Source organism: Oryctolagus cuniculus, chromosome 11 (genome assembly GCF_051225735.1).
Source record: "Oryctolagus cuniculus isolate XC-2025 breed Fujian yellow rabbit chromosome 11, ASM5122573v1, whole genome shotgun sequence".
Lineage (NCBI taxonomy): Eukaryota > Metazoa > Chordata > Mammalia > Lagomorpha > Leporidae > Oryctolagus > Oryctolagus cuniculus.
The window spans coordinates 48057-71939 of record NC_142877.1 but is presented as its reverse complement, the minus strand read 5'-3'; the positions used below and the strand labels follow the sequence as shown (position 1 = coordinate 71939).

At 59.0% G+C, this 23883-nt stretch overlaps 1 protein-coding gene across 7 annotated transcripts in view; it reads left to right on the top strand.

Annotated features, from left to right (window-relative positions):
* The window catches only part of MYT1 (myelin transcription factor 1), a 57565-nt gene extending 34326 nt beyond the window's left edge, over nt 1-23239 (top strand). For 2 of the 7 annotated variants that reach the window (XM_051829052.3, XM_051829051.3), the window contains 14 exons: nt 607-720; nt 2993-3207; nt 4324-4529; nt 4901-5170; nt 8312-8466; nt 9261-9323; nt 9435-9503; nt 13232-13294; nt 13652-13735; nt 16424-16645; nt 18566-18657; nt 19119-19222; nt 20967-21110; nt 21450-23239. In XM_051829052.3, coding sequence (XP_051685012.1) covers nt 607-720; nt 2993-3207; nt 4324-4529; nt 4901-5170; nt 8312-8466; nt 9261-9323; nt 9435-9503; nt 13232-13294; nt 13652-13735; nt 16424-16645; nt 18566-18657; nt 19119-19222; nt 20967-21110; nt 21450-21590 — 1942 coding nt within the window. In that variant the 3' untranslated portion in view covers nt 21591-23239. Of the gene's footprint in view, nt 1-606; nt 721-2992; nt 3208-4323; nt 4530-4900; nt 5171-8311; nt 8467-9260; nt 9324-9434; nt 9504-13231; nt 13295-13651; nt 13736-16423; nt 16646-18565; nt 18658-19118; nt 19223-20966; nt 21111-21449 lie in introns of those variants that run through there. The other 5 variants (XM_070051344.2, XM_070051343.2, XR_016215659.1 and 2 more) reach the window with 5 other exon arrangements.
* Nucleotides 23240-23883: the final 644 nt, after the last annotated feature.

The window sequence follows — 23883 nt, the reverse complement described above, 5'->3', positions numbered from 1 at the left end:
CAGGGCAGATCCAGCTGGGCCTGCAGTGTGGGGAGGGGCTTAGCCTGCCACCGAGGCTCCTTTGTGCTCTCTGACCCAGGCCATGCCCTGGGCCACACTGTCAGCCGCCCCCAGAGCACCATGGGTGGCCGTGGCCTCAGGGCACATGCTCAGCTGAAAGGACGCCAGAGCTTTTGAGGTCACTTCATTTGAAAAGAGGCCAAATTGAGTGATGTGATGACATCACTTCTCCCGGCAGCCTGGGGCTGGCGCTTGAGTTGACTTTGGCTCTGAGCTCTGAGGTGAAGCTGCCCCCGGGCTGTGGTCTGGGGGAAGCCCCAGCAGAACAAGAGCCAGGTGGTTCCAGAGTCAGCCCCGGGAGCTGGGGGGATGGGCAGGGCAACAAGTGGGTCACCCAGGCCCCTGCGGAGGAGGCTTCTTTGCCCTGAGCTTGAGACTCATCGCGTGTGGCTTCAGATTTCCCCAAGCGGAAGGTGCCTGAGCAGCTTGCGCTTTGAGGGCGGAGCACAGAGCATGCGAGCACCCATCCCACGGGAACAGCGGCTTGTTCCTGGCCCTGGGCTGCCTGGAGAGGGGGCTCAGATGTGACTTTTGTCCTTCCTCTAGTTTGTCTGGGTGTCCCATCGCTGCTGCTGAAAAATTAGCCAAATCCCATGAGAAGCAGCAGCCACACACAGGAGACCCTTCCAAGAGCAGCTCCAATTCTGATCGGATCCTCAGGTGAGTGCGATGAGCCACTGAACTGAAGGGGCTTTTGGTTTCTCCCAGGCTGCGCATGTGAGTGGGCACAGGTGCACCTGCGACACATCCACTTTCACAGGGCAGGGGCTGCCATCGGCCGCAGTCAGGACCTCAGTCAGTGCACTGGCAGCTGACCCTGCCTGCCGAGGGGCTCCCCCAGGAGTGTCTGAGATAACTCAGAGGTTCACCGGTGGAGACACCAGGAGCCAGAGTTGCTGGCTGTCCTGCCTCTCTCCATTGCTGTCCTGGGAGAGACCCTCCAGGCCAAGCTCAGGTCTGGGTTCAGGCCTTTCCCCCAGAGGGCAGCCTCCTTGGAGGCCTCTGAGGTGTCTGCGTGCGTGTGCATGTTAACATGCTTTGTTGTGTCTGTGCCTACATGGAAGCCTTTGCACACGCGTGTGCACACACACACAGCTCTCATCAGTTAAGGGGCCTTCTGGAGCCCTGAGCATGCATCTGCCAAGTATCCTCTCCACCCACCTGACTCTGGGAAGCAGGTGTCACAAATAAGGCCAGAGGCTCAGGCACTTGGCCAAGGCCGCTCTTCCCTGTTCTCTACCCAGGGGGGCTGAGTCCCTGGACCGTGAGGTGCCCATGGTCCCTCTTGCTCCCTTCTCCAGCCACTGTCCTCACTCAGCAGAGCCCTGCTCCTCCTTTCTCTGCGGAAGTGGACATCTCCCCTTCCCCATTCGTGGATCCCTGTTCCACCTCCATCTCCCCAAGCAAGCAAGCAAGCAAGGCCCATCCCTGGCTGGCCTGGGCAAGGACAGCAGCTAGGCCTTCTGCTGGCCACCTCCTCTCAAGGGCTGGTCGACTGCCCCTGCTTTCCCTGACACACACTTGGCAGAGCCCCGCTGGACGACCTTGGCATGGTCTGGCCACTCCGGGGCTCCTGGGAGGCTACTGGGACAGGGATATGCGTGGCCTCCTGTGCAGTTGCGTGCTGCAGGCCTGTGTGTGCGCCAGCCTCTCCCCACTGCTGCCCTCTGGTGGCTCCAAGCAGTGTCTTTCCTCCCTGCTTCCTGTCTGCTGCTGACTGATCCTTGACCTCGGTCTCTGGTGAAAGGCCAGATTGCACCCAGCTGCGAAGCCCGGCAAGTCCAGGGAAGGGGTTCTGGCTCTTCTGGGGAGCCCCTGGGTCTCCAGCCTGTTTGCTCACCTGGGAAAGCTGGACAGCAGGCGGAAGCCTCTCTCAGGAGGTTGATGCAAGCTCTGTCCTCCCCGGCCTCAGAGAGCCCTCGCCCAACACCAGCGACAGTGGCCAGGGCCAAGGTGGGGCTCTGTTGTGCCCTGGGACATGGGGGAGGCCTTGCACGGTGTGCACCACATGAAGCCGGTAGGTCCTGGCTGGGGCACTGGCGAGGCAGCCTCAGAAAGCCGTGCCGGCGTGAGGACTGGTGTCTCCTCTGCTGGTGGCACCTGCAGCCTTGCTCCTGTGATCTCCAAGCACTGCTGGACGGGGTCCAGCGCTGGTAGGGGTAGCCTGGCAGTGTTAGGTGCCTGGCTCTGGTTCTCAGGCCACTACCATGGGGATCCTCATCACCTTCTGAGTTCTGTGGGCCACTGCAGTCATCGCTTGGTCCCGACAGGAGCAAAGAGCCAGGGGTGCTCTCTCATCCTCTCTCAGCTGACATGGAGCTCCTCTGCACCCAGTGTGGTCACCAGCCTCTACCACCTGCCTTCCCCCTGTCCTTGTCCTTGTCCCATCATCCTGAACTCTTCCGGGAGCTTTTTTTTTTTGGGTACCATGGACCGAGTCTGCAGTGGCCTTTTCACACCCATTGCTGACTCGTGCAGCTGTCCCTTGGGGACCTTCTCCACTGACTTTAAGGAGAGAACAGCAAAGGCCAGGTCCCTGCCTGAGTGAAAGCTGGCTTCCACTTTCCCTGGGAAGAACCCAGCCCCCTCCCTGTTGGTAGACTCTGCTGGCGAGTGGTGGGCTGCTGTCCTGGACTGTGTTCCTGTTGGTTTCCTGCAAGCTCACACCCACTGGAGCTGAGCTGTTTGCCGCCTGCTGCTCAGACGTCCAGGGAGCGGCTCCGGCTGTCCCTCCACCAGGTGGATGCTGCTAGCTCAAGGCCCCTCACACAGATCACAGGGCTTCCCTGGGAGGTGGATTCTAAGGGTTAGTTGCAGGATGTGGGGGTGGTATGTGTTCCTGGGTCTCCTCTCACTGGGCTCTGAGGGGGCCCTGCCTGACCAGGGTCCTGGGCCCCAGCCTCACGGGTTCTCCGTTCTGTCCTGCTCCCAGGCCCATGTGCTTCGTGAAGCAGCTGGAAGTCCCTCCATATGGGAGCTACCGGCCCAGTGTGGCCCCTGCCACACCCAGAGCCAACTTGGCCAAGGAGCTGGAGAAATTCTCCAAGGTTACCTTTGACTACGCAAGTTTCGATGCTCAGGTTTTTGGCAAACGCGTGCTTGCCCCAAAGATTCAGACCAGCGAAACCTCACCCAAAGCCTTTCAATGTGAGTTGGGAAGAGCGCGCTCATTTCTCCTGGGAGGGCAGTGGAGGAGGGGCTCTCTGCAGGAGCCAGCAGGGAGGGCCCAGGTGTAGGTCTGATGCCTGAGCTGCCCCTTGAGTGCTGCTCCTCACCCCTGCCCACTGTGAACCCTGATGTCTTCTAACTATTGCTGAAGTCAGAGACTCAGATCCTTGAGGTGTCTGCCTCTCTGGAGACACTGGCAGTGACCTACCCTGGGGAGCCCCTTAATCCAACATCGTAATGCACCAGTTCAACCCCAGTGCTCTGCCTCCAGGAGGGTCCCTGATGGGAAGCTGTTGTCTTTCCTGCCTGCGGACCGTTTGCTGGATACCAAGGGTTATTTGAGACATTAGCAACACACTTTCTGGGTGACTGGATTGATAAAAGTCATTCCTGCACGTCTCTGGGAACAGCCCTTCCTGTCTTCTTGCCACTCACTGCACTAATTTGTGGGTTGCAAGCCCATTAGCCTTGGAAACGCACGTGAAAGGGAGCTGGCGTCCCTGATGGGTGCTGCCGGCCTCCACGCGTGGCCGTGTCGGGTGCGGTTCCAGCCGGTGGGCAAGCTTCTCTGCCTCCTGGTTGCAATCGTCAGGCGCACACACCTGCGTGGACAGGGAAGTGCGTGGTGCTGGTGGAGAGGGGAGCTCTTTCCACACATGTAGATCTTTCTGGAACACACCCATGATATTTGGGCGCTCAGAATATCACTCATGCAGAACTACAGAAGATAAAATTTTAAGCCTGTGTTGTGTTTCTTTGAACCATGATGCTACTTTATTACTGGAGACACCAAAGTCAGCTTAAATGAGGCCCCTTTGAGATGACCTGACAGCTTTGCTACTTGAGGGATATTGCACATATTCAGCCCATTCACTCCACCTTCAGTCTCTCAGGGAGCATTTGCTGACAGGGCCTGCTGGGTTTCCTTCTTTCTGCCAAAACTTGGTCAGGCCAGAACTGAGACTGTCCCCTCGGCACTCAGCCTGCCCGGGTGTGGCCAAGCCCTGGGCCCTGCCAGCCCCTGAGCCCCTACTGTGTCTGCTGCCGCCGCCTCTGTTCGAGTTGTACATCAGCCTGGTGTTGTTCCTTTTGCAGCCAAACCCTTCCCAAAGGCCTCCTCCCCCAGCCACAGCCCCTCCAGTAGTTATGTGAGGAGCACTTCAAACTCTTCCACAGGCTTCGACTACTCACACGATGCTGAGGCTGCACACATGGCGGCCACCGCCATCCTGAACCTCTCCACCCGCTGCTGGGAGATGCCCGAGAACCTCAGCACGAAGCCACAGGATCTGCCCAGCAAGGTGGGTGCCACCCAGAGACCCTGTGTGAGCTGGCCAGTCTCGTTCCTCTGTTCTCCCCGGAGCACTGAGTGCTGTGAGGGGCCCTTGTTCTGGGGTTCCCTGCTGTCTGGTGGTTACCTGCTCACTTGGCCTGAGGACCTGTCTTACCCACACTTACTGTCTTGGGGCACTGGCTTCTGTGCCCTGGGGAGGCGGGGAGGCTGGGAGGCCTGTGCCGTGTGCTGGCAGGAGTGGGGCCCTCTCCTCTTGGTGCCGTCTGCGTGGCTTGCCCCCTTCTCTCCATGAGAACCGGTGCTCTGGGCCCCGCCTCACCTGACTAAAGCGTGCCGTGGAGGACGGCTGCCCTCTCCAGCACACTTTCCCCTTTGCAGTCCGTGGACATCGAGGTGGACGAAAACGGGACCCTGGACTTGAGCATGCACAAACACCGCAGACGAGAAAACGCTTTCCCCAGCAGCAGCAGCAGCTGCAGCAGCCCCGGCGTCAAGTCTCCCGATGTCTCCCAGCGCCAGGGCAGCGCCAGTGCCCCCAGCAGCTCCATGACCTCACCCCAGTCCAGTCAGGCCTCCCGACAGGATGAGTGGGACAGGCCATTGGACTATACCAAACCCAGTCGCCTGCGAGAGGAAGAGCAGGAGGAGGTAGGTTCCCCAGGGGCCGAGTGAGCATTCAGGCAGCTGTGGCTGGCCCGCCTGGGGGCTGCTGTAACTGTGGGTTCCTAGCACAGCCTCGGGGACCCCCTCTCCACCTAGGTCTCCACCTCCCACCCCCAGTCAGTGGCACCCTTGTCCACTACCGGCGAGGTGGTCTGACCTCTGTGGGCTGTGGTGGACAGTGGCGCTGGGGCATGGACAAACCCCACGGGAGCCATCTCCTTGGTCTGGTGAGCATGCCTCCAGCCTGCACAGCACACCTGGTGCCCTGACCAGAGAGGACTGATGTGGTGGTGGATCTGTGGTCTATGAGGCAGTGGGTGTCACGTGTCTGTTGTCCACTCTGCAGGGCTGATTTGGGCTGTGCTACCAGGAGTTTTGTCCTGAAGAGCAAGTCCATCTCCGAGGGTGACACCAGTGGCACATGTGTTTGTGTGGTAGTGGGGGGCTCCCTCTTCCCTCCCCTCCCTCTCTTGAGGTTCCTGTAGTGGAAGCAGAACTGGACCCCCCTCCTTCCTGCCCAAAGAGGATGGGGACCGTGGGACCAGGCCCCTGTGGAGGGTGGGGATGGGGGAGCCAAGCTCTCTCACCTGACCCTCACACTGGCCTCATCTGGGTCTCAGGCTCACCTGCTCTCGCAAAGGAGCGGCCTGGGCCCTAGCATTGGCCCCAAAAGAGGGGCCGTCCCAGTCTGAGCCCTGAGCAGAGAAGCAGGTGTACCTGTGGTGGGTGGGAGTCCTGTCTGAGGCAGGAGTGTGTTCCTGGGCAGGCCTAGAAATGTAATGTTTGCCTCTCACCCGCAGGACTAAGCTGTCTGATCCATTTCCTGCCCCACACGTGGGCCTCGGCCGTGGACACGGCTCCTAGAGGAGTGGGTCCCTTCCCTGCCTGCCCTTGACTCCGCGCTGTGCTGATTTCCCCAAAGCTCTGCCTCCTCTCTGTGAACACACCCTCTGAGCCTCTGATTGGGCCTCTCAGGAGCAAACCTGCTGTCTGGGATGTGGCCTGGATCTCAGAGGACCCAGGGTCCCCCCACTGAAGCCTGTCATTCCTCCGTTCACTCTGTAGACCGAGGCCTTGGCTTGCTCCCAAACTCTTCCACTTCTCTCATACATCTTCTAGGCACGCGCTACCCCCAGGAACATTCCCCCCTCAGACCCACCTTGACACAGGCTACCCCCAGGAACACCTCCTGTCAGACCTGCCTTCACATCAGCTACCCCCAGGAACACCTCCCATCAGACCCGCCTTGGCACAGGCTACCCCCAGGAACACCTCCCATCAGACCCGCCTTGGCACAGGCTACCCCCAGGAACACCTCCCGCCAGACCCGCCTTGGCACTGGCTACCCCCGGGAATACCCTCCCATCAGACCCGCCTTGGCACAGGCTACCCCCGGGAATACCCTCCCATCAGACCCGCCTTGGCACAGGCTACCCCCAGGAACACCCTCCCATCAGACCCGCCTTGGCACAGGCTACCCCCAGGAACACCCTCCCATCAGACCCGCCTTGGCACAGGCTACCCCCAGGAACACCCTCCCATCAGACCTGCCTTCACACCAGCTACCCCCAGGAACACTGCCCGCCAGACCCGCCTTGGCACAGGCTACCCCCAGGAACACTGCCCGCCAGACCCGCCTTGGCACAGGCTACCCCCAGGAACACCTCCTGCCAGACCCACCTTGGCACTGGCTACCCCCGGGAATACCCTCCCATCAGACCCGCCTTGGCACAGGCTACCCCCAGGAACACCGTCCCATCAGACCCGCCTTGCCACTGGCTACCCCCAGGAACACCTCCCGTCGGACCTGCCTTCACACCAGCTACCCCCAGGAACACTGCCCGCCAGACCCGCCTTAGCACAGGCTACCCCCAGGAACACTGCCCGCCAGACCCGCCTTGGCACTGGCTACCCCCAGGAACACCATCCCATCAGACCCACCTTGCCACTGGCTACCCCCAGGAACACTGCCCGCCAGACCCGCCTTGGCACAGGCTACCCCCAGGAACACTGCCCGCCAGACCCGCCTTGGCACAGGCTACCCCCAGGAACACTGCCCGCCAGACCCGCCTTGGCACAGGCTACCCCCAGAAACACCTCCCATCAGACCTGCCTTCAGCTCTGCACAGAGATCCTCGTTCTTCCTTGACTTGCCCCCTTCATCCACCATTCCCCACCCAGCAGTAGCCCCTCCTTGTTGCCCCCAGGTGGTCCAGGCCTCTGGTGTCGTGCCTGCCCCATACTGGGGAAACCGCATCCTCTGTTCTGGGACCTGCAGTCTCCGTGAAATACGGGAGCACCTCCCAGTCTCTGGAGAGATGCAGTTGAATGATAACTTAATTCTGGTGCAAAGCACTTTTGCATTTGTATGTATGCACCGCTGAAGTTGGGGCACAGTATGTGTTCTGAAGAAAGCTATGCTTGGATGTTAGAAATGCACCATCTTTTAATTCTGTTTTTCCACAAAGCTTTTAAAGTGCCCCTTGTGTCTTCTGGGGATTTCCCCAAGCCTGTTTGCCCATCATAACGACACGGCTGCTGGTCATGCAGTTCTCTTGCTGCAGGGGGATGTGCACTGAAGGGTCCCCCAGAAACCGCGAGGTGGCTGTTACCTCCCCTGAAAAGTGCAGTGCCTGGGCCCCAGGAGGCGGAACAGCTTTCTAGGGACACACTGCATGGGCACAGCAGCCCTGGGGTGGGAGCTGGGCGCCTGGTGGAGGAGCCCGGCCTCCTTACCCGTGCCTACACAGTGCAGCGCCCCCATGTGGTGGGGTGCCATGCAGGCACAGTGTTTGGCTGGAAGCGTCTGTAGGTGCCTGTCTGACTCTCGTGCTGTCACATCTTTGTGGGACTTTACCAGCTCATTTGCTACCTACTGTCCACTCAGCTCTGTCCTGAGCGCCAAGGGCTGCGGTTGGCAGCTGGCTTGCCAGGCCCCCAGCCCCTTGGGGGTTGTGTTCTGTGTCTCGTGGAGTGGGGATCTGAGTCTTCTTCCCTTGTCCAGCAAATAGAAGGCTCCAGGAGAGGCCTGTGCGGATGCCACCTAGGGTCCCTCCCCGCCCACTTGCTTGGGCGCCCGGGCCTCCCCACCTCTGGCTAAAACACCTCCCTGCTGGTCTTTTGCAGTCAGAGCCAGCAGCCCATTCTTTTGCTTCTTCTGAAGCAGATGACCAGGAAGTGTCCGAAGAGACTCTCGAGGAGCGGAAGTACCCCGGGGACGTCACCCTGACCAACTTTAAGCTGAAGTTCCTCTCCAAGGACATAAAGAAGGAGCTGCTCACGTAAGTCGCTGCCGCCCTGGGGTGGGAAGGAGCGGGTCCTGGTCCTCACCCCATCCCCTGCCTCCCTGCCCTGGTCTGGCTGCTGGGCCAGGAGATGGGGCTGTCCAGTGATCTCGGTGCCATGGCGGGATTGACTCAACCTTCTAAACATGCTTGGGAGCAGGGAGCAGCCACTGGCTATCCCTCAGAGCTGACAGCAGAGCAGGGGCAGGGCCAAGGAGAAGGAAGTGGTCTGCCCGGGGAGAAGCCTCAGGGGTCCCGGGGGCAGGGCGCTCTCCCCAGGGCCGCAGCCAGGAGCCTTCTGCCTGGGCTCAATGCCTGGGGGCCTGCAGTGGCCCTTGAGGTTGAGGTGGTTGAACAGGCAGACCAAGTCAGCCATCACTACATGCCGCTGGCCCCCACTTTTTCTAGGGGACCACAGCATCACCTGCGCTCGGGGTCAGTCCCGTTGGTCTCCTCCACCTGTGGCTGCCCTCCCCTGGGACAGCTGTGGCTGGGCTCTGGTCTGGGACCTCATCCTTTGGGGGAGGACTTGCTGCTTCAGGGGCTGTGGAAGGGAGGCCTTGCCCTTCATGCGTGTTCACAGGCACACATACGTGCACCTACAGCGCAGAGCTGTCCTGACCGCAAGTTCAACTGTAATTTGGTTCCTTTTTCCTGGAGTTAACTGTGAGGGAGAGACTTGTGCTCAGAGAGGCAAGGGCTGTGGGGAGGGGCCCTGACCCTCAGCCAGGCCTGGGCAAGCCTGCGGTGTCCGACGACCTCTGTTCTGACTCTCTCTTTCCTTTGTCCAGCTGCCCCACCCCCGGCTGTGACGGCAGCGGCCACATCACCGGGAACTATGCCTCCCACCGCAGGTTCGTGCCCCGCTCGGGTCCGGCCTGGCCCGGAGCCTTGTGGTGGGTGTTCCTCCTTCCTCCTCTGCTCCCCTCTTTGGCTCACCCCGATGTCCGTCTCTTCTCTTTCAGCCTCTCTGGTTGCCCTCTTGCTGACAAGAGCCTCAGAAACCTCATGGCTGCCCACTCTGCTGACCTCAAGTATGTTTGCGCTCCCCGACCTCCTGTCTCTTCATGAGGCTCGCCTAATCGGCCTTCTCCAAGGCCCCGCCCCCAGGACCGGCCGAGGGGCAGGGCCTGGGAAGGGCCGATTCTGCTTGCTGGGGCAGCTGCCTGCGTCCCCTCTCTGAGCACTGCTGCCTGTCTCTCTCCAGGGCAGGGCTGGGGCCAGGGCTGCTGCAGCTCCTGCACGGCTCTGCCCCCCGCCTCTGCGCAGCCTCTCCGCAGGCCCCTTTTCCACTGCCCTAGAGACTGGAGAACAGCCCTGGGTGGGCTGTGGCCGGTCCGTGGCCCTGGCTGTGTGGCTCTGGCTGAACGAAGCGGGTGCTGAAGGCGACAGAGGAGGCCCTTTGCCCTCCCCTCTCCTGCAGCCTCTGCCCCCATCCCAGTGCCCCCCAGACCCGCCTCGCCTCTGCTCGTGCTGCTCTGTCCCCACATCCCGCTTTTCTGCTTGTGCTTCTGTACTTCCCTGCCCTAACCCATGGCAGGGCGCCAGCCAGCCTGCTTGACAGCGGCACAAACGAGGTGCAGGCACCCAGAGGTTTCCAGGTCTCAGTGTCCTATTGGGGCTGGAGTCGGCGACTGTCACTGCCTGTGGTCTCCGTGCCTTCAGCTGAGAGCTGTGGCGTCGCAGCCCATGCAGCCCTGGGCACCAGAGGCAGGGCCTTGGAGGAAGGAGCTCCCTCTCTACTCCCTCAGTTTGCCCCTCCGCAGGGCTGTCCCTCCCCCGTGGGCCTCTGTGTTGAGTCCAAGCCAAGGCTCCCTGGCACCACCTGGGGGCCGCACAGAGCTGGGACATTGGTGCCTCTAAGGTGAGGAGCTGGCCGCTGGTTTGGGGCAGGACAGAAATCTCAATCTGCCCCGGTGGCCTCGACTCTGTCCCTCCGTGGAGGCTTTGTGGGTCCCCATGTCCAGCCTTCAGCCACACCCAGCCGGGCTGGGGCAGGGCTCTGCCTGCCGGTTCTCAGCTTTCAGATCAGCACGGCAGAGTCACACACGTGCCCCCATGTTCACTCTGCTCTGTGCCAGGCCCTGGAAGCCCAGCACTGAAAGGCTGGGTCCTGTAGCCGCAGGCCCCCCGCCCCGACCCGCCGTCTTCCTTTTATTCTTTTTTCCAATTTTATTTCCCAACTCTGCTCTCTTTCTAAACTATGGCTAGTGTTTGTGGCTTTCCAGCTTACAGGCCAGAGCAGGGTTAGAGCTGGTGATGTCACCAGTGTCCTTTCTGTCCCTCCAGACCCCGCTTGGCAAGACCTGGTTCCAGGCCGTCTGTGGGGTCAGAGCCTGGGATGGACTTTACCCCAAGCCTGTTTAGAAACAGCAACAAGAAGTATTCCTGGCGTGGACAGGGACCACACCTCAGCCTCAGCAAGGTTGGGTCAGCCAGGGCCGTTCCAGGGAAGTCACCTCAGACCAGAGGCTGGACCCACATTCCTGGGGGTGCCAACACGCCCTGTCTCCCTCTCTCTCCTGTCTGTGGGGCCCACACTGGTCTGCTCCTGCTTAGCCACACAGCGGCAGATCTGGAGCCAGGGCTGACAAGGGGCTGCAGGGACACAGCTGCCTCAGGCCGCTCTGCTCACTATGCCTATGGGAGCTGGGGTACGGTTGCACACTGTTCGGGGACACAGGTACCCCTGAGGCAGAGCACAGCCTTCAGACGGGATTCTTCCTCCTGTTCAGACAAGGTGCACAGAAGTGGGTGATGGGAGGGGCAGAGGTGGCTCTGGGTTCCTGCAGCTGAGCCTGTGGGTTTGTGGGGCCGTGAGCACTAGCTGACGTAGCTGCTTCTCTGACCAGGTAAAATATCCTCCCTGTCCCCATGTCAGACCTTGGTGAGGAGCACAGGACGGCCGCACCATGTGTCAGACACCTGTCAGTCCTGTGGGGCGGCCCACACCTGAGACTCACCCACAGCTGAGTGTATCTGTGCCCCCAGCTGGTGTCGTTCATGGCCTAGGGCTGAGTTTATGGCCATCAGGGCTGGGTGGGCCACCCTGGCTACCTGACTGGCCAGCACACTCAGTGCTGGACCTGAGCTTTGCCAGGTGCTTTTTTTTTTAATTTTTATTTATTTATTTATTTATTTTTGACAGGCAGAGTGGACAGTGAGAGAGAGAGAGAGACAGAGAGAAAGGTCTTCCTTAGCTGTTGGTTCACCCTCCAATGGCCGCCGCGGCCGGTGCGCTGCGGCTGGTGCACCACACTGATCCGAAGGCAGGAGCCAGGTGCTTCTCCTGGTCTCCCATGTGGGTGCAGGGCCCAAGCACTTGGGCCATCCTCCACTGCACTCCTGGGCCATAGCAGAGAGCTGGCTTGGAAGAGGGGCAACCGGGACAGAATCCGGCGCCCCGACCGGGACTAGAACCCGGTGTGCCGGCGCCGCAAGGTGGAGGATTAGCCTATTGAGCCACGGCGCCGGCCGACGGGTGCTTTCTTGATGTTGGGACAGGAGTAGGAGCCTACCTGAGCAGCTGTCCACCCAGGAAGGAGGAGTCCACCATCTTTAGCTCTGTGGACTTGGCCACTATGATGGCGACATGTCCTCAAGCAGAAGGGCCTATTGCCCACAGCACAGTCCATGAAGACTGGAAAATGATTTGACAGGTCAGCCATCTGACAGGCCAGCAAGGCATCCGATGTGGAAGACACAGGGCAGGGATGAGGGGAGCTGAGCTGCACAGGACAGTGCCTCAGGGGCCAGAGGCCAGGAGGTGGGCCTGCCCTGCTGTGCATGACAGCCTTGGGATGCCAGGCTGAGTCGGCTTCTGTCCTCCGAATGAGGAGACTGCAGATGCCGTGGATGCTGGTTGAACGGCCAGGGTCACAGCACAGCAAGGTGTCCCCGGGCCTGGTCACCCCCGTGCTATGGTCTGCCAGCCGTGGGCTGACATACCTGACCAGCTCTTGACTGGTGCAGAGCAGCAGGCACAACAGAGGGTTGGGACAGAATCAGGTCATCTTTGCTCCTCACCCTGGCACCAGCAGGAGCTTATGTTTGCCTTCAGTGGAATTTGGAAAAAAGTGATTTAAGAAAATCCATGCAGATAAAATTAAAGTGCAATTTTATCACTTTGAGTTTATCAAACATTTTTGGATGTACTAAGTGGGCTTTTGTGTCTCCCCTCCTTAACCTGCTGGCACCGTCTCCCCTGCCAAAGACCCCAGATACATGAATTCTGCACTCAGCAAACATGGGCCTGGCCTGGAGTGGCAGGTGCTCCACAGAGCCACTCTGTGCTTGGCTGCCTGCCACCACCCAAGGGCGCATGGTCTCAAGTTAGGGCTCAAAGGTGTTCCAGATTCTTCCAGTCCAGCCTAGAACCCTGCAGAAGGCGAAGTTGGGAGTGCATTGTCTCCTTTGGATAAAATGGTCCCAGTAGCCCAGCCACAATTCCCAGGCATGGTACTGGGGTGCAGAGCTGGGCCCCCTGGCTGCTGTCTTCTCATTCTTCCTGAACCCACTTGGAGAAACTGCGGGCAGCACCAGAGACCCCCACTGCTAGCAGTGGGCAGGTGTGGGCATGCTCTGGTAACACTTCTCTGTGGAAGGTGCTTAAGGAGGTTTTTGAAAGACCCCAGGCTGGGGAAGGTGGGGAGGGCTCACTGGAGGGCTGAGTCCAGAGGCCTTCCCTCTGGAGCGTCCCAGGACCCTGGGCAGGGGCTGAACATGTTCATGGCCATGGTCCCAGCTGCACTTCTCTCCACAGGTGCCCCACGCCTGGCTGTGATGGCTCTGGCCACATTACAGGGAACTATGCTTCACACCGGAGGTGAGCCTGCCGCGTCCTGGGGCCCTGGGCGGGCAGGGGCGGCTTCCAGAGTCCCGAGCAAGACGCTAATGTTGCCAACATCTTGAGCCTGTTTCTGTCTCTGTCATCTGAATTGCTCATGTTTCCGGAACCTGATTAGGGTGCCCTCCGCAGGAAGATGAGTCCATGCAGGGTCAGAGTCTGGGCTCACGCTAGCACCCCCCACTGCTGACTGCTCCCCCAGAGAGGCTCTGTGTCTGCAGATGCCATTCCTCAGATTGCGCGACCTGCCCAGCCACTCCCTAGGAGACGTGGAGCTTGAGGCCAGGCAGGCTGCTGTTCTGGGACTAAGGGGGCTTTTTCCTCTTCCTAATCCAGCTTGTCGGGCTGCCCTCGTGCCAAGAAAAGTGGAGTCAAGGTGGCGCCCACCAAGGACGACAAGGAGGACCCGGAGCTGATGAAGTACGTGGGCCATGCAGGCTTCCTCACTGTGTTTCATGATTGAAAACATTCCTCCCACCAAACCTATCCATTTATGCAGAAGTTCTCGTATCTGGGGCACTAGTCCTGGCCCCGTGCTCGACATCTCAGGTTGGGTATTTGATGGGGCTGGAAAAGCAGAGCACCCCACTGCCTGCACCCTTGGTCACCTGGATGTGGGGCCCTGGGCTGCAGGTGTCCCCCGGTGCTCAGAGGCCTTGGGATGTTTATGGCTTTGCCTGGGAGGAAAGTTCAGGTGCAGCTGTTTAGTCGGGGAGGTGGCTGGAAAGAGGCTCTGCGTCTACGCACCTGCAAAGTGAGTGCCAGGCCCCTCTGGCAGGGGAGCAGAGAGCCTGGGCTGGCTCAGTCCGGGTGGGGCCCAGCAGGCCACGGGAAGCAGGGCTGTGCCACCTGCTGGGCCCAGGGCAGCTGGACGCTCATGCTGCAGGGGGGCCACTTGGCCTGAGACTTGGTGGCTCTTCAGAGTTTGCTCCAGCTGTGCCCAAGCGGCTGCTTGGCTGCAGAGGAGGGCCTTAATTGGCCAGCATCATGTCCTCTGAGGTGGACAGCCCCACCAGCTGTTTGGTCTGATGAGGCTTGTTTATCTTGTTAATTTAAGTTTTACAATGAAAGGGCAGTGAATTCTAGACCAACAATGCAGACTACATGGCTGTTGGTTGTGAGTGCTGCACACCAGCTGCTGGAGTGTCTTCCTCCGGAGAATCCAGGGGTCGCCTGTGGTGGCCCAAACACGGAGCTCACTGGCTAGCGAGGACCCTGCTGCAAGGGGTGCTGCAGATGATTGAAATCAAGATCGGCGTTTTTCAGAGTTACTGGGAGAATGATTTTCCTCTTTCTGATGTGCTGTCAACTTTGCTTTAAAAACACAAGAATTCCTCAGCCAAGTGGGGTTGTGCCTTTGGAAGATGTTTGCAGGATGGGTGAGGTACCTGTTGGCTCCTTGGCAAGATGGGGACCCCCTAGGGCCTCCGCTTCGTGGGCTCCCCACAACCTTTAAGCACATTGATAATGACAGCTACAGCCCGGAGTAGAAGCCGTAGTTGATGCCCCGGGCCTTCTGGGGACAGGATTTCAGGGCTGTGCCAGCAGCAGGAGCCGTGACCTTGATGGTCTGTCCAAGCACAGTTCCTGCTTTGGTGTCTCAGGTTTGCACCATTTGGGATCAAGTTGCATCAAACTTTGCAGTGAATTTTTTGCTGTTGGTGTGGCCACAGCTTTGTAACTGGTCGTGGAAGTCTGCAGAGGTTCCAGCGTGAGGGTCACTTCCCTGAGAGGGGGCCCGAGGCTGTCCTCGGTCACACTGGCCTCTGACAGAGGAAGCGTACCTCGGCCCCTGGTCCCCATCACAGCACGTGGCCCCTGGGCCCTATCACGTGCCTGGGCAGCGTGGGAGCTCCAACAACTCCACGCCCCACGTATGTGACCACCTGGTGGCTCTGAAGATTCAAGTCTGGGCCTTGAGAGAAAGAAGCTGAGTCTGAGATGCTCCCTGTAAACACAGCTCCGGGCAATGCCAGCCATCCCTCCTGATGGGGAGTTTTGCGAGAAAGTGGTTGAAAACGGATCCAGGTCCAGCGGGTGCAATGCCTGAAGAGCTGCTCATGAGGCCATCCGATCTGTTCCCACACCCTCACCTCAGCCTGCGCTGTGCCTGGCCACTGTGTCTCTGGGCTCCCACAGCCAGGGGACCCCAGGTGTTGAGGGCAGGGCATGAATGTGAAACTTCCAAAGCCTCCGTGGAGCTCTGGCCATGCCTCTGCTCTGGCCTCTGGTGGACTTGACCCTGGCTGGCTCGGTGGCCCCCTGGGAGTGCCTGAGGTTGGGTGGCAGCATGGACAAGGAGGGAACAGAGCCAAGACAGAGGTCAAGAGGGCTGAGCAGGAAGCAGGGTTCCAGCCAAGGTGCCTGGGAAACTGGGGCGGCTGACTCTCAGGGGCGGCCAGGAGTGAGGGGGTGGTGGGCCGATGGCTCCTTCCCTGCCGAGGCCTCACCCACCCCTGAGGCAGCAGAAGCCTCTCCTGGTGGCCTCTGTCCTCCTGAGGGCCCCTGCCCTGCCTTCGCCATGCCCTCAGGGGTCTCTGTCCCGTCTTGAAACGTGCCAGCCAGCACCCAGCAGGCACTGAGTGGAGAGAGGAGGCGAAAAAGTTGCAGCCTGAGGATCTCGCCCGGGGTCAGGCATTGGTTCCTGGATGACCTGGTTCCCCATACAGAACCTTAGGCTGTCTCCCCACCTCCCGTGCACCACTCCCTTCTCGTGAGGCCAGCCAGCCACAGCAGGACTGGCCCCGGGTCCTGTGGTTGCACACTGTGTTTATTTCCAAACCTGTACACCCAGAACCAAGGCTGGCGTGGTTACGGTGTTTCTGAGCTGTGCCTTTTCTCAGAGTTCTGTGGCCTCTACAGGACCAGCCTCTGCCGGGAGGTTGTGGAATGCAGGCTGCTCTTGTGGTCTGCAGGCCTGCTGTGGCGTGCACTGTGAGGTCACGTGGCAGTGGGAAAGTAGCCTCTAGAATCCACGTCCATCTGGAAGGCCCAACTGCTCCCCGGGGCTCCAGGGTTGAGGCTCTCTGGTGGCCAGGGCTGGAGCCGGGGCTCTCCAGGCTCTTCATCCTCAATGCTCCTGTACTCACCTGGCCTTTCTGTGTCCAGGTGCCCAGTGCCTGGCTGTGTGGGGCTCGGTCACATCAGCGGCAAATACGCCTCTCACCGAAGCGCATCTGGATGTCCTCTGGCTGCCCGGCGGCAGAAAGAGGGGTCCCTCAACGGCTCGTCATTCTCCTGGAAGTCGCTGAAGAATGAGGGGCCCACCTGTCCCACCCCAGGCTGTGATGGCTCTGGCCACGCCAATGGGAGCTTTCTCACTCACCGGAGGTAACTGTCCCCACGAGCCTGGCTCTCCGTGCAGCAGGTTAGGGAGCCTGGCCTAAGCATGACCAGGGAGAAGCAAGTCCTAAACATGCAGCTGATGGGGGCGGGGGCGAGGACCGCAGCTGCTGTGTCAGGGTGGACAGTGGTGTGAGTCGGGGGTTGTCTGCTCTCCCCGGGCCTCCCACCTGCAGCCGATGGGGGCCCTGCAGGAGTGAGCACAGCCCTGTCCTGATGCTCCCATTCTAACCAGCTGCCAGCTCCCTGGGGACTTCGGTCTCCTGTCTTTCATGCCCTGCTCCTCCCATGATCCTCTTCTTTGAACTCAGACAAAGGTCCTGCAGCGATCCAGGGACCAGACCCCCTCCACCACCTATGCACCTCCAGGCCCTCTGGTCTGTGGCTCTGCCCCAACCCCTGCCCCAGTGTTAAGGGAGGTCCTGCTCTGCCCGGGCCCTTTCCTGTCTTCCTGTCTGGGCTGGGCAGCTGTGGTGACTGCCCAGCGGTCAGTGCCTGGTCCCATCAGAAACCCTGTGTCTGGGTTTAGGGCCAATGTCAAGTCTCTCTGTCTCTGTCTTTTGCACTCTCCTTTCTTCCTTCCCCCTCCTTCCCTCCCTCCCTTTCCCCTCCCTCCCTCCCTCCTCCCTTCCTTGCTCTCTCTTTCTCTCCCTCTAAGATTTTTTTATTTTTATTTTATTTTTTTTTAAATTTTTTTTGACAGGCAGAGTGAGAGAGAGAGACAGAGAGAAAGGTCTTCCTTTGCCGTTGGTTCACCCTCCAATGGCCGCCGCGGCCGGCGCGCTGCAGCGGGTGCACTGCGCTGATCCGATGGCAGGAGCCAGCAGCCAGGTGCTTTTCCTGGTCTCCCATGGGGTGCAGGGCCCAAGCACCTGGGCCATCCTCCACTGCACTCCCTGGCCACAGCAGAGAGCTGGCCTGGAAGAGGGGCAACCGGGACGGAATCCGGCGCCCCAACCGGGACTAGAACCCGGTGTGCCGGCGCCGCAAGGCGGAGGATTAGCCTAGTGAGCCACGGCGCCGGCCCTCTCCCTCTAAGATTAACTCATTCATTCAAGAGAAGCATTTGCTGAGAGTCCACTTGCACTGAGCCTTGGAAGTAGAACAGAGAACAGAAAGACAGTCAGCCCTTGCCCTGTGGAAGGTGTAGGGCAGTGTAGGAGGGACAGACTGGGAGCAAACAAATGCCCAGGGTGTGAGTGGACACCAGTGCCCTAGGAAAGGAGCTGGGACCAGTCCCAGTGCTAGGCAAGGTTGGAGGAGCAGGCTGGGGGGCGCTGCAGCCAGGGCCAGGGGTAGGAGAAAGTGAGACAGAGCGTTCTGCCAGCTGCTGTGGACTCAGTTTTCACTGTGAGCCAGGCGCCTGGCAGAGAATGGAGACTGGGTCCACGTGTGTAGGCGGGATGGTCGCAAACTGCAGCCTGTGGGAAGGCCAGTGAGGAGGCTGTGGGCCCTGGGCCATGTGGGCAGAGGAGGTGCACTTGGCTTCCCAGGGATGTCTTTCCTCAATCGATTTTATTTATGAACTGAATAGAAGAACACTGATCCACACATCTTCATGCACTTCTCTACTGGGGCTTCTATGTCCAAGGAGTCCTCTATGAATGGTGCCACAGCTGCCTCCCAAGGACTCTCAGGGGCCAGGGCTTCACGGTGTGTCGGGTGGGCCTCAGGAGCAATGCCTAGATGCACACCCAGCACCTTGTGGGGCCGGCAGCGCCAGGCAGCATGCACTTGGAGACCTTCCTGGCCCAGGCTGCAGCCACTTCCCCTGGGCAGGGCAGACAGGGGCTGCATACAGTCCCACCACGGGGAGGCCTTCGGCAGTCATCTGGGAAGGCAGGACAGGCCTTTGGCCCATGTGTGCCCCTGGACAGCCAGTCAATGATGTGTGACTTCTGCTTCCAGTTTGTCTGGCTGTCCCAGAGCAAGTTTTGCTGGAAAGAAGGGAAAACTCTCAGGGGATGAGGCTCTCAGCCCAAAGTTCAAAACCAGTGACGGTAAGGGTGCTCCCAGGGACGCCTGTGCTTGTGATTGTGGGGACCGGGGTGGGGGCCAGGGCTTGGCACCTCATCGTGCATGTGGGAGGTGCAGGGAAGCAGAGCCCCTGGAATATTCATGCTGGAAACAGACCCCTTGCCCTGAGCCAATGGTGTGACCCCTGAGCCTCCTCTAACCTGGGGCTTTGGTGGCCACTGGGGTCAAAGAGCCTGCTGGCAGCACAGGAGCTGTGTCTGTGGGTCTGTGGAGAGCTGTGGTTCCTTCCCCCAGAACACTGTCTGCACAAACCTCTGTCCTCCCAGTGGGACTGCGCCTTTCCCGCCCTGACCCAGGAGGGGGCAGACCACAAACACTTGCTCGTAGTTGCTAAGGCACTATCCCAGTGTGGATTCAGGTCCTAAGAGTCGTGAGCTCAGAAGTCAGGCGGGAGGCCCTCCCACGTTGTTTCTTCCTGGGGCAGTGCTGGAGAATGATGAGGAGATCAAGCAGCTGAACCAGGAAATCCGAGACCTGAACGAGTCCAACTCGGAGATGGAGGCCGCCATGGTGCAGCTGCAGTCCCAGGTGCGTGGCACCACCCCCATCCCAGGCTCTCTGCCCTCCCAACCCGAATGTCTGCCTGTGCGTTAGGGCAGCACCCTCTCACAGGGGCACTTGGTGCACACTGGCAGCTGGCGCCTGCCCACATGGTGGCGTTTGTGACGTCACAAGCAGCTTTAACGTGACTGTTGGTTTTGGTGGCGTCCCATGGCATTGGTGCCACCAGGAGGCGCAGTCCTGCTGGGGTTAGTGGTCCCGTTCGTGTTCCTAGTCTTGTTACTCCTGGTTGTCCTGTTGCAGTGGGGCCTCAGAGCCTGGCTCTGGATCTGGGTTCACCCCAGCACAACCATGTACTGGCTGAGGGAGCTGGAAAATCTCTTGCTTCTTTGTTCCCTGAGGTCCTCGTTGGTAACATGGAGCTAATCCTGGGATTCTACTCCATGCGGTTGTTGTACAACCAATGCGTTTCTAGGGCAAAGCATTTAACACAGCAGGGAGCCAGAGTCCGTGAGAGCTGCTGTTGCCGCAGAGGGAAAGGGTTACAGGTTCTGCAAGCCTGTGTGTAGCCTTTCTCCCATTTCCCTAAAAGGAGAGTTTCTCATCAGAAAAGAAACAGTGAAAGTCTTCTGAGAATGAGAATGCAGCCCACCCCCTGCTGCGGGTGAGGGCTGCAGTGAAGCAGGCAGTGCGGGGCCGTGGTCACACACAGCTGTGCCCTGGACGGCAGGGGGAGCTACAGGACAAGGGAGTGGCTGGGGACACAGGGCTCGTGGGTGGAGCCTCTTCAGGGAGAGGAGACAATGGAAAGGCGGCGAGGTGAGGCCCCTTCTTGGAGGCTGTGGCCACCATGTGTCTTGTCTCTCTGCTCTTTTCCCCACTGGCCAACAGGCTCACTCTGTCCACTTGCTGCTCAAGACCCTGTATAAAAGCAGCAGCGACCCAGTGGGCAGGGGGAGTTGGTACAGTGTCCTCCCGGGCCCACAGGCAGTAGCGGCAGAGGTGTGGCAGGGCCCCGGCTCCTCCCCTTCTCCAAGTGCCAGAGACCCGCGTCAGTGTCTTCCCTGAGGTGGCGCTTCTGCTCTCCCTGGGTTTGCCAGTGCTCATCATGCAGACAGAGTCCTTTTCCACAGCCTCCCTTTGGGTGAACTCGGAAGCTGCCTTTGAGAAGGTCCCTATGAGGACAATGTGTGCGCTCCTCCCTCCTTTGTCACAGGGACCCCACATTCCCGTCTAAGCACATCTCACACCTTGTCTGTGGGAGCTTAGCTCCTGCCTTGTGGCTCCTGGAAGATGTGGGCAGACTGGGGCTATTCCTCAGACCCCAAAGCCTCTTCATGGCCGGGTGGGAATGTGAGAGGACTTACCTGTGCTTGGCCTGTGGAAGATGAGCTGCGAGGCCGTTTCTTGGCACCCCAACCAGCCACCGGGTGGGTGTGGCTGACCCCATCTTGTGGGTGTGTGGCCAAGTGAAGAGCTCAGCTGCAGGTGGCCAGGTTGAGCCCAGCTCCTTCTAGGGAGGTGAGGCACAGATATGCAGCCCCTGACCCCCTCACGGTGTCCCCTTCGTGGTGTCTCTGAGTTCAGGCTCTGCTTCCAGTGGGCCTTGCCTTTCCCTCCTCCCTCCATGGACCTGGGCCCTACCAGAGCCTCCACTGGTGGCAGGAACCCCACTTCCAGGGCTCTCTCCCCTGGACAGAAGGGAGATGTGGCCTGTGTGCTCCTGGGAGGACAGGCCACAGGCGGGCAGCGCTCCCTGTCTCTGGTACAGATCTGCTCCATGGAGAAAAGCCTGAAGAGCATTGAGGAAGAGAACAAGCTCATTGAGGAGCAGAATGAAGCCCTGTTTCTGGAGCTGTCTGGCCTGAGCCAGGCCCTCATCCAAAGTCTCGCCAACATCCGCCTTCCGCACATGGTAGGCAGCTGCCTCTGAGCCTCTGAGCTGAGCTGGGGACAGGAAGGATGGGGTGGGGTGTCCTGTGCCCTTGGTGGCAGTGCTCTCTGCTTGACTGGCCCAGCAGGTAGTGGCCACCATGGCTATAGCCCTCCTGACCAGCTTCAGGTCCAAAACACAGTGTTGGTTCTGATGGCAATGAGTTTGTCTCTGGGCTTGCTACAGACCAGAACACTGGTGGCTGCTGGTGTGGGCATGAGGGTGACTGCCTGTGCTGCCCCTGGCTGGTGCAGGCTGGTGTTGGCTTGCGTGGGTTTCCATTGCATAGACAGGGCTTGCTGATCTGGTTCTACTCCCCAGGAGCCAATATGTGAACAGAACTTCGATGCCTATGTGAGCACCCTCACCGACATGTACTCCAACCAGGAGTGCTACCAGAGTCCCGAGGACAAGGACCTCCTAGAGAGCATCAAGCAGGCCGTAAGGGGCATCCAGGTCTAGGCCCCCGGGTCTGAGCAGCTGAGGGGTGGCCGCCCAGCCCCGCCGCCGACCTCTCTCCTCCTGCTCTTCACTGGGGGGTTCCTAACTCACAGACTCCTAGTTGGAAGCTTGCGGCCTTGGACGGTTTACCCAAAGGGCTGCCTGGAAGTCAGGGTCCCCCGCGACGCCCCTGCCGGGCTCGGGGCTGAGACCTCGCCACGCAGACGCATGGGGACGCTGAGTGTCACAAAGTCATTTATTTTTGTGTTCTGAAAGCGTAGCCCAGCAGTCTCCAGTGAAGCTCATGGACAAGGTTCTCAGGGAAGTTTCGGAGTTGGCAACCACAGTATTCCTCTGTCTGTCGAGGCTGGGAGGGCAGCCGTGGGCACAGTGGGCGGGTGTCGGGGGGAACGGGTGACCGCCCGAGGCCCCGTGTCTGTGCTCAGTGAGGCCCATGTGTGTTTTCTGTTTTCGTTTAATTCAGTTTTGTGTTAAGAGGAACAAAGTCATGTTCCAGAGGCAAAGTTAGGGGTAGGCCTTCCAGACCGTTGCTCTCATCAGCCTGGGCAGCGTGGCAGCATCAGCCTTGCACTCGGGGCAGCAGGGGCAGACCGGTGTGGCCCCAGCTCACGGCCTCCTCCTGGGCTGCAGCCCCGGACCACCAGGCCAGGCCTCAGAGCAGCGGTGTCTGCTCAGGCCCCTGACCGATGGCCGCCGCGTTCTCTGGGTCCTGGCTGGACTTGGTCAGGGTCGACAGTGTTGAGGGGGTTGGGGTAAACTCACTGGGAGACCACCACGGTTTCACTTCTTAGATCCGCTCAGATTTGAAGAAAGGTAAATTTTAATTCAGTGTGTTAAAAACACAATGTTCCTGCCGTGTAAATAGAGTCCAAGTCAAGCGTGACTGCAATTCTGAGTTAGTATTTAAAAGTAGAGAAATTGCACTTCCCAGAAGAAATTAAAAGTAGTTTAGTTTAATTATTCTGTAAATTGTTTAAGTTTGTCAAGATGTAAGTATTTATATTCACAACCTCATATGTTCATGTTTGCTATTTATTTAACATTTTTATTAATTTATTAATTTTATACTATTTCAACTCGACCCCACATTAGGGCACCATAAGAGGGAACTAAGTGAAATCAAAGGAAAAATAACTATTTGACTATAAGCCACAAAAAAAATCTCAATATAACTTCTAGTTATAATTTTGATGCAACCAAGTTATTTTTTATACATTTTGTTATTTATTCTTTTAATAATAGAATTTTTAAAAAAAGTATTTTGTAACTGAGGAATTTTGATAATTTGGGGATTTTTCCCCCTTGGTCCAATGGAGAGAAAGACACTTTGGTTTTCTTTTTCCCTTTCGAGTTTCTTTTGTTTCCCGCACAGATGACAGCAAACGGGATTCTGTATTTGTCATTATTTAAGCGTAGCGCAAGTGTGTGCTCTGGTGTGTTCCTTGTGTCGCGTTTGTGTGTCGGTGATCACGGCTGAGTCCTGTCGCTGTGAGGGTGCTGCCCACAGGCAGCTCAGCAGTCACCCGCACTCACAGCTGCCCCACCCCCGACAGCTCCGATACTGTGACCCTCCTTCCTCAGGAAACGCGCTGAGCCCACAGCACTTCGTGGCGTGTCTGTAGGGTGATTTCCTAATAAAAGTGCTCTGACTGTGAGTCCGTGCTGTGGTCTGTGGGGAGTGGGCTGGGTGGGGGTGCTTCCCGTGTCGGCTCAGTTAGCTTCTCCTCTGGGAACCAGCTCTGCCCCCAAGGTGTGGTTCTAAAAGGCCTGAGTCATTGACCCCTGCCCCTTCTCCATGACTGGGCATGTACAAAGCAGAGTTCTTCCTAGGAGTTTTGCCTTTCTGCTTGGGGTGTGGAACTGGGGCTGCCAAGGCCATCTTCCTGGACACGGGAGGAAGCCATCTGTGGTAGGAGAGAGTCAGACATTGTAGGAAGAGGCAGAGCTGAGAAATGGAGGTGGCAGGAGGAGGAAAAGAGAGCTCGCCAATGAGCCCCTCAGCGCTCCTGGATCCAGCCACACCTGAGGGCCGTGTACCCATGGACGTTTTAGCTGTGGGAGGCAGTGGGTCCCCCTCAACACACACCTTTACTTTTTGCTTGATCTACTGTAATCGACTTTTTGGTCTTGCAGTGGCACCTAGTCTTTTCAGGTTTGTGTTAGGTGGAACTCTAACCCCCTGCTAATAACCACACATTGTCTGGTCCTCTGCCAGTGGCTGAGGTCTTAGATTCTGGATGCGGCTGGCTCTGAACCCTAGCAGGCCCTCCCACCTGCCACTTCCAGACTGTAC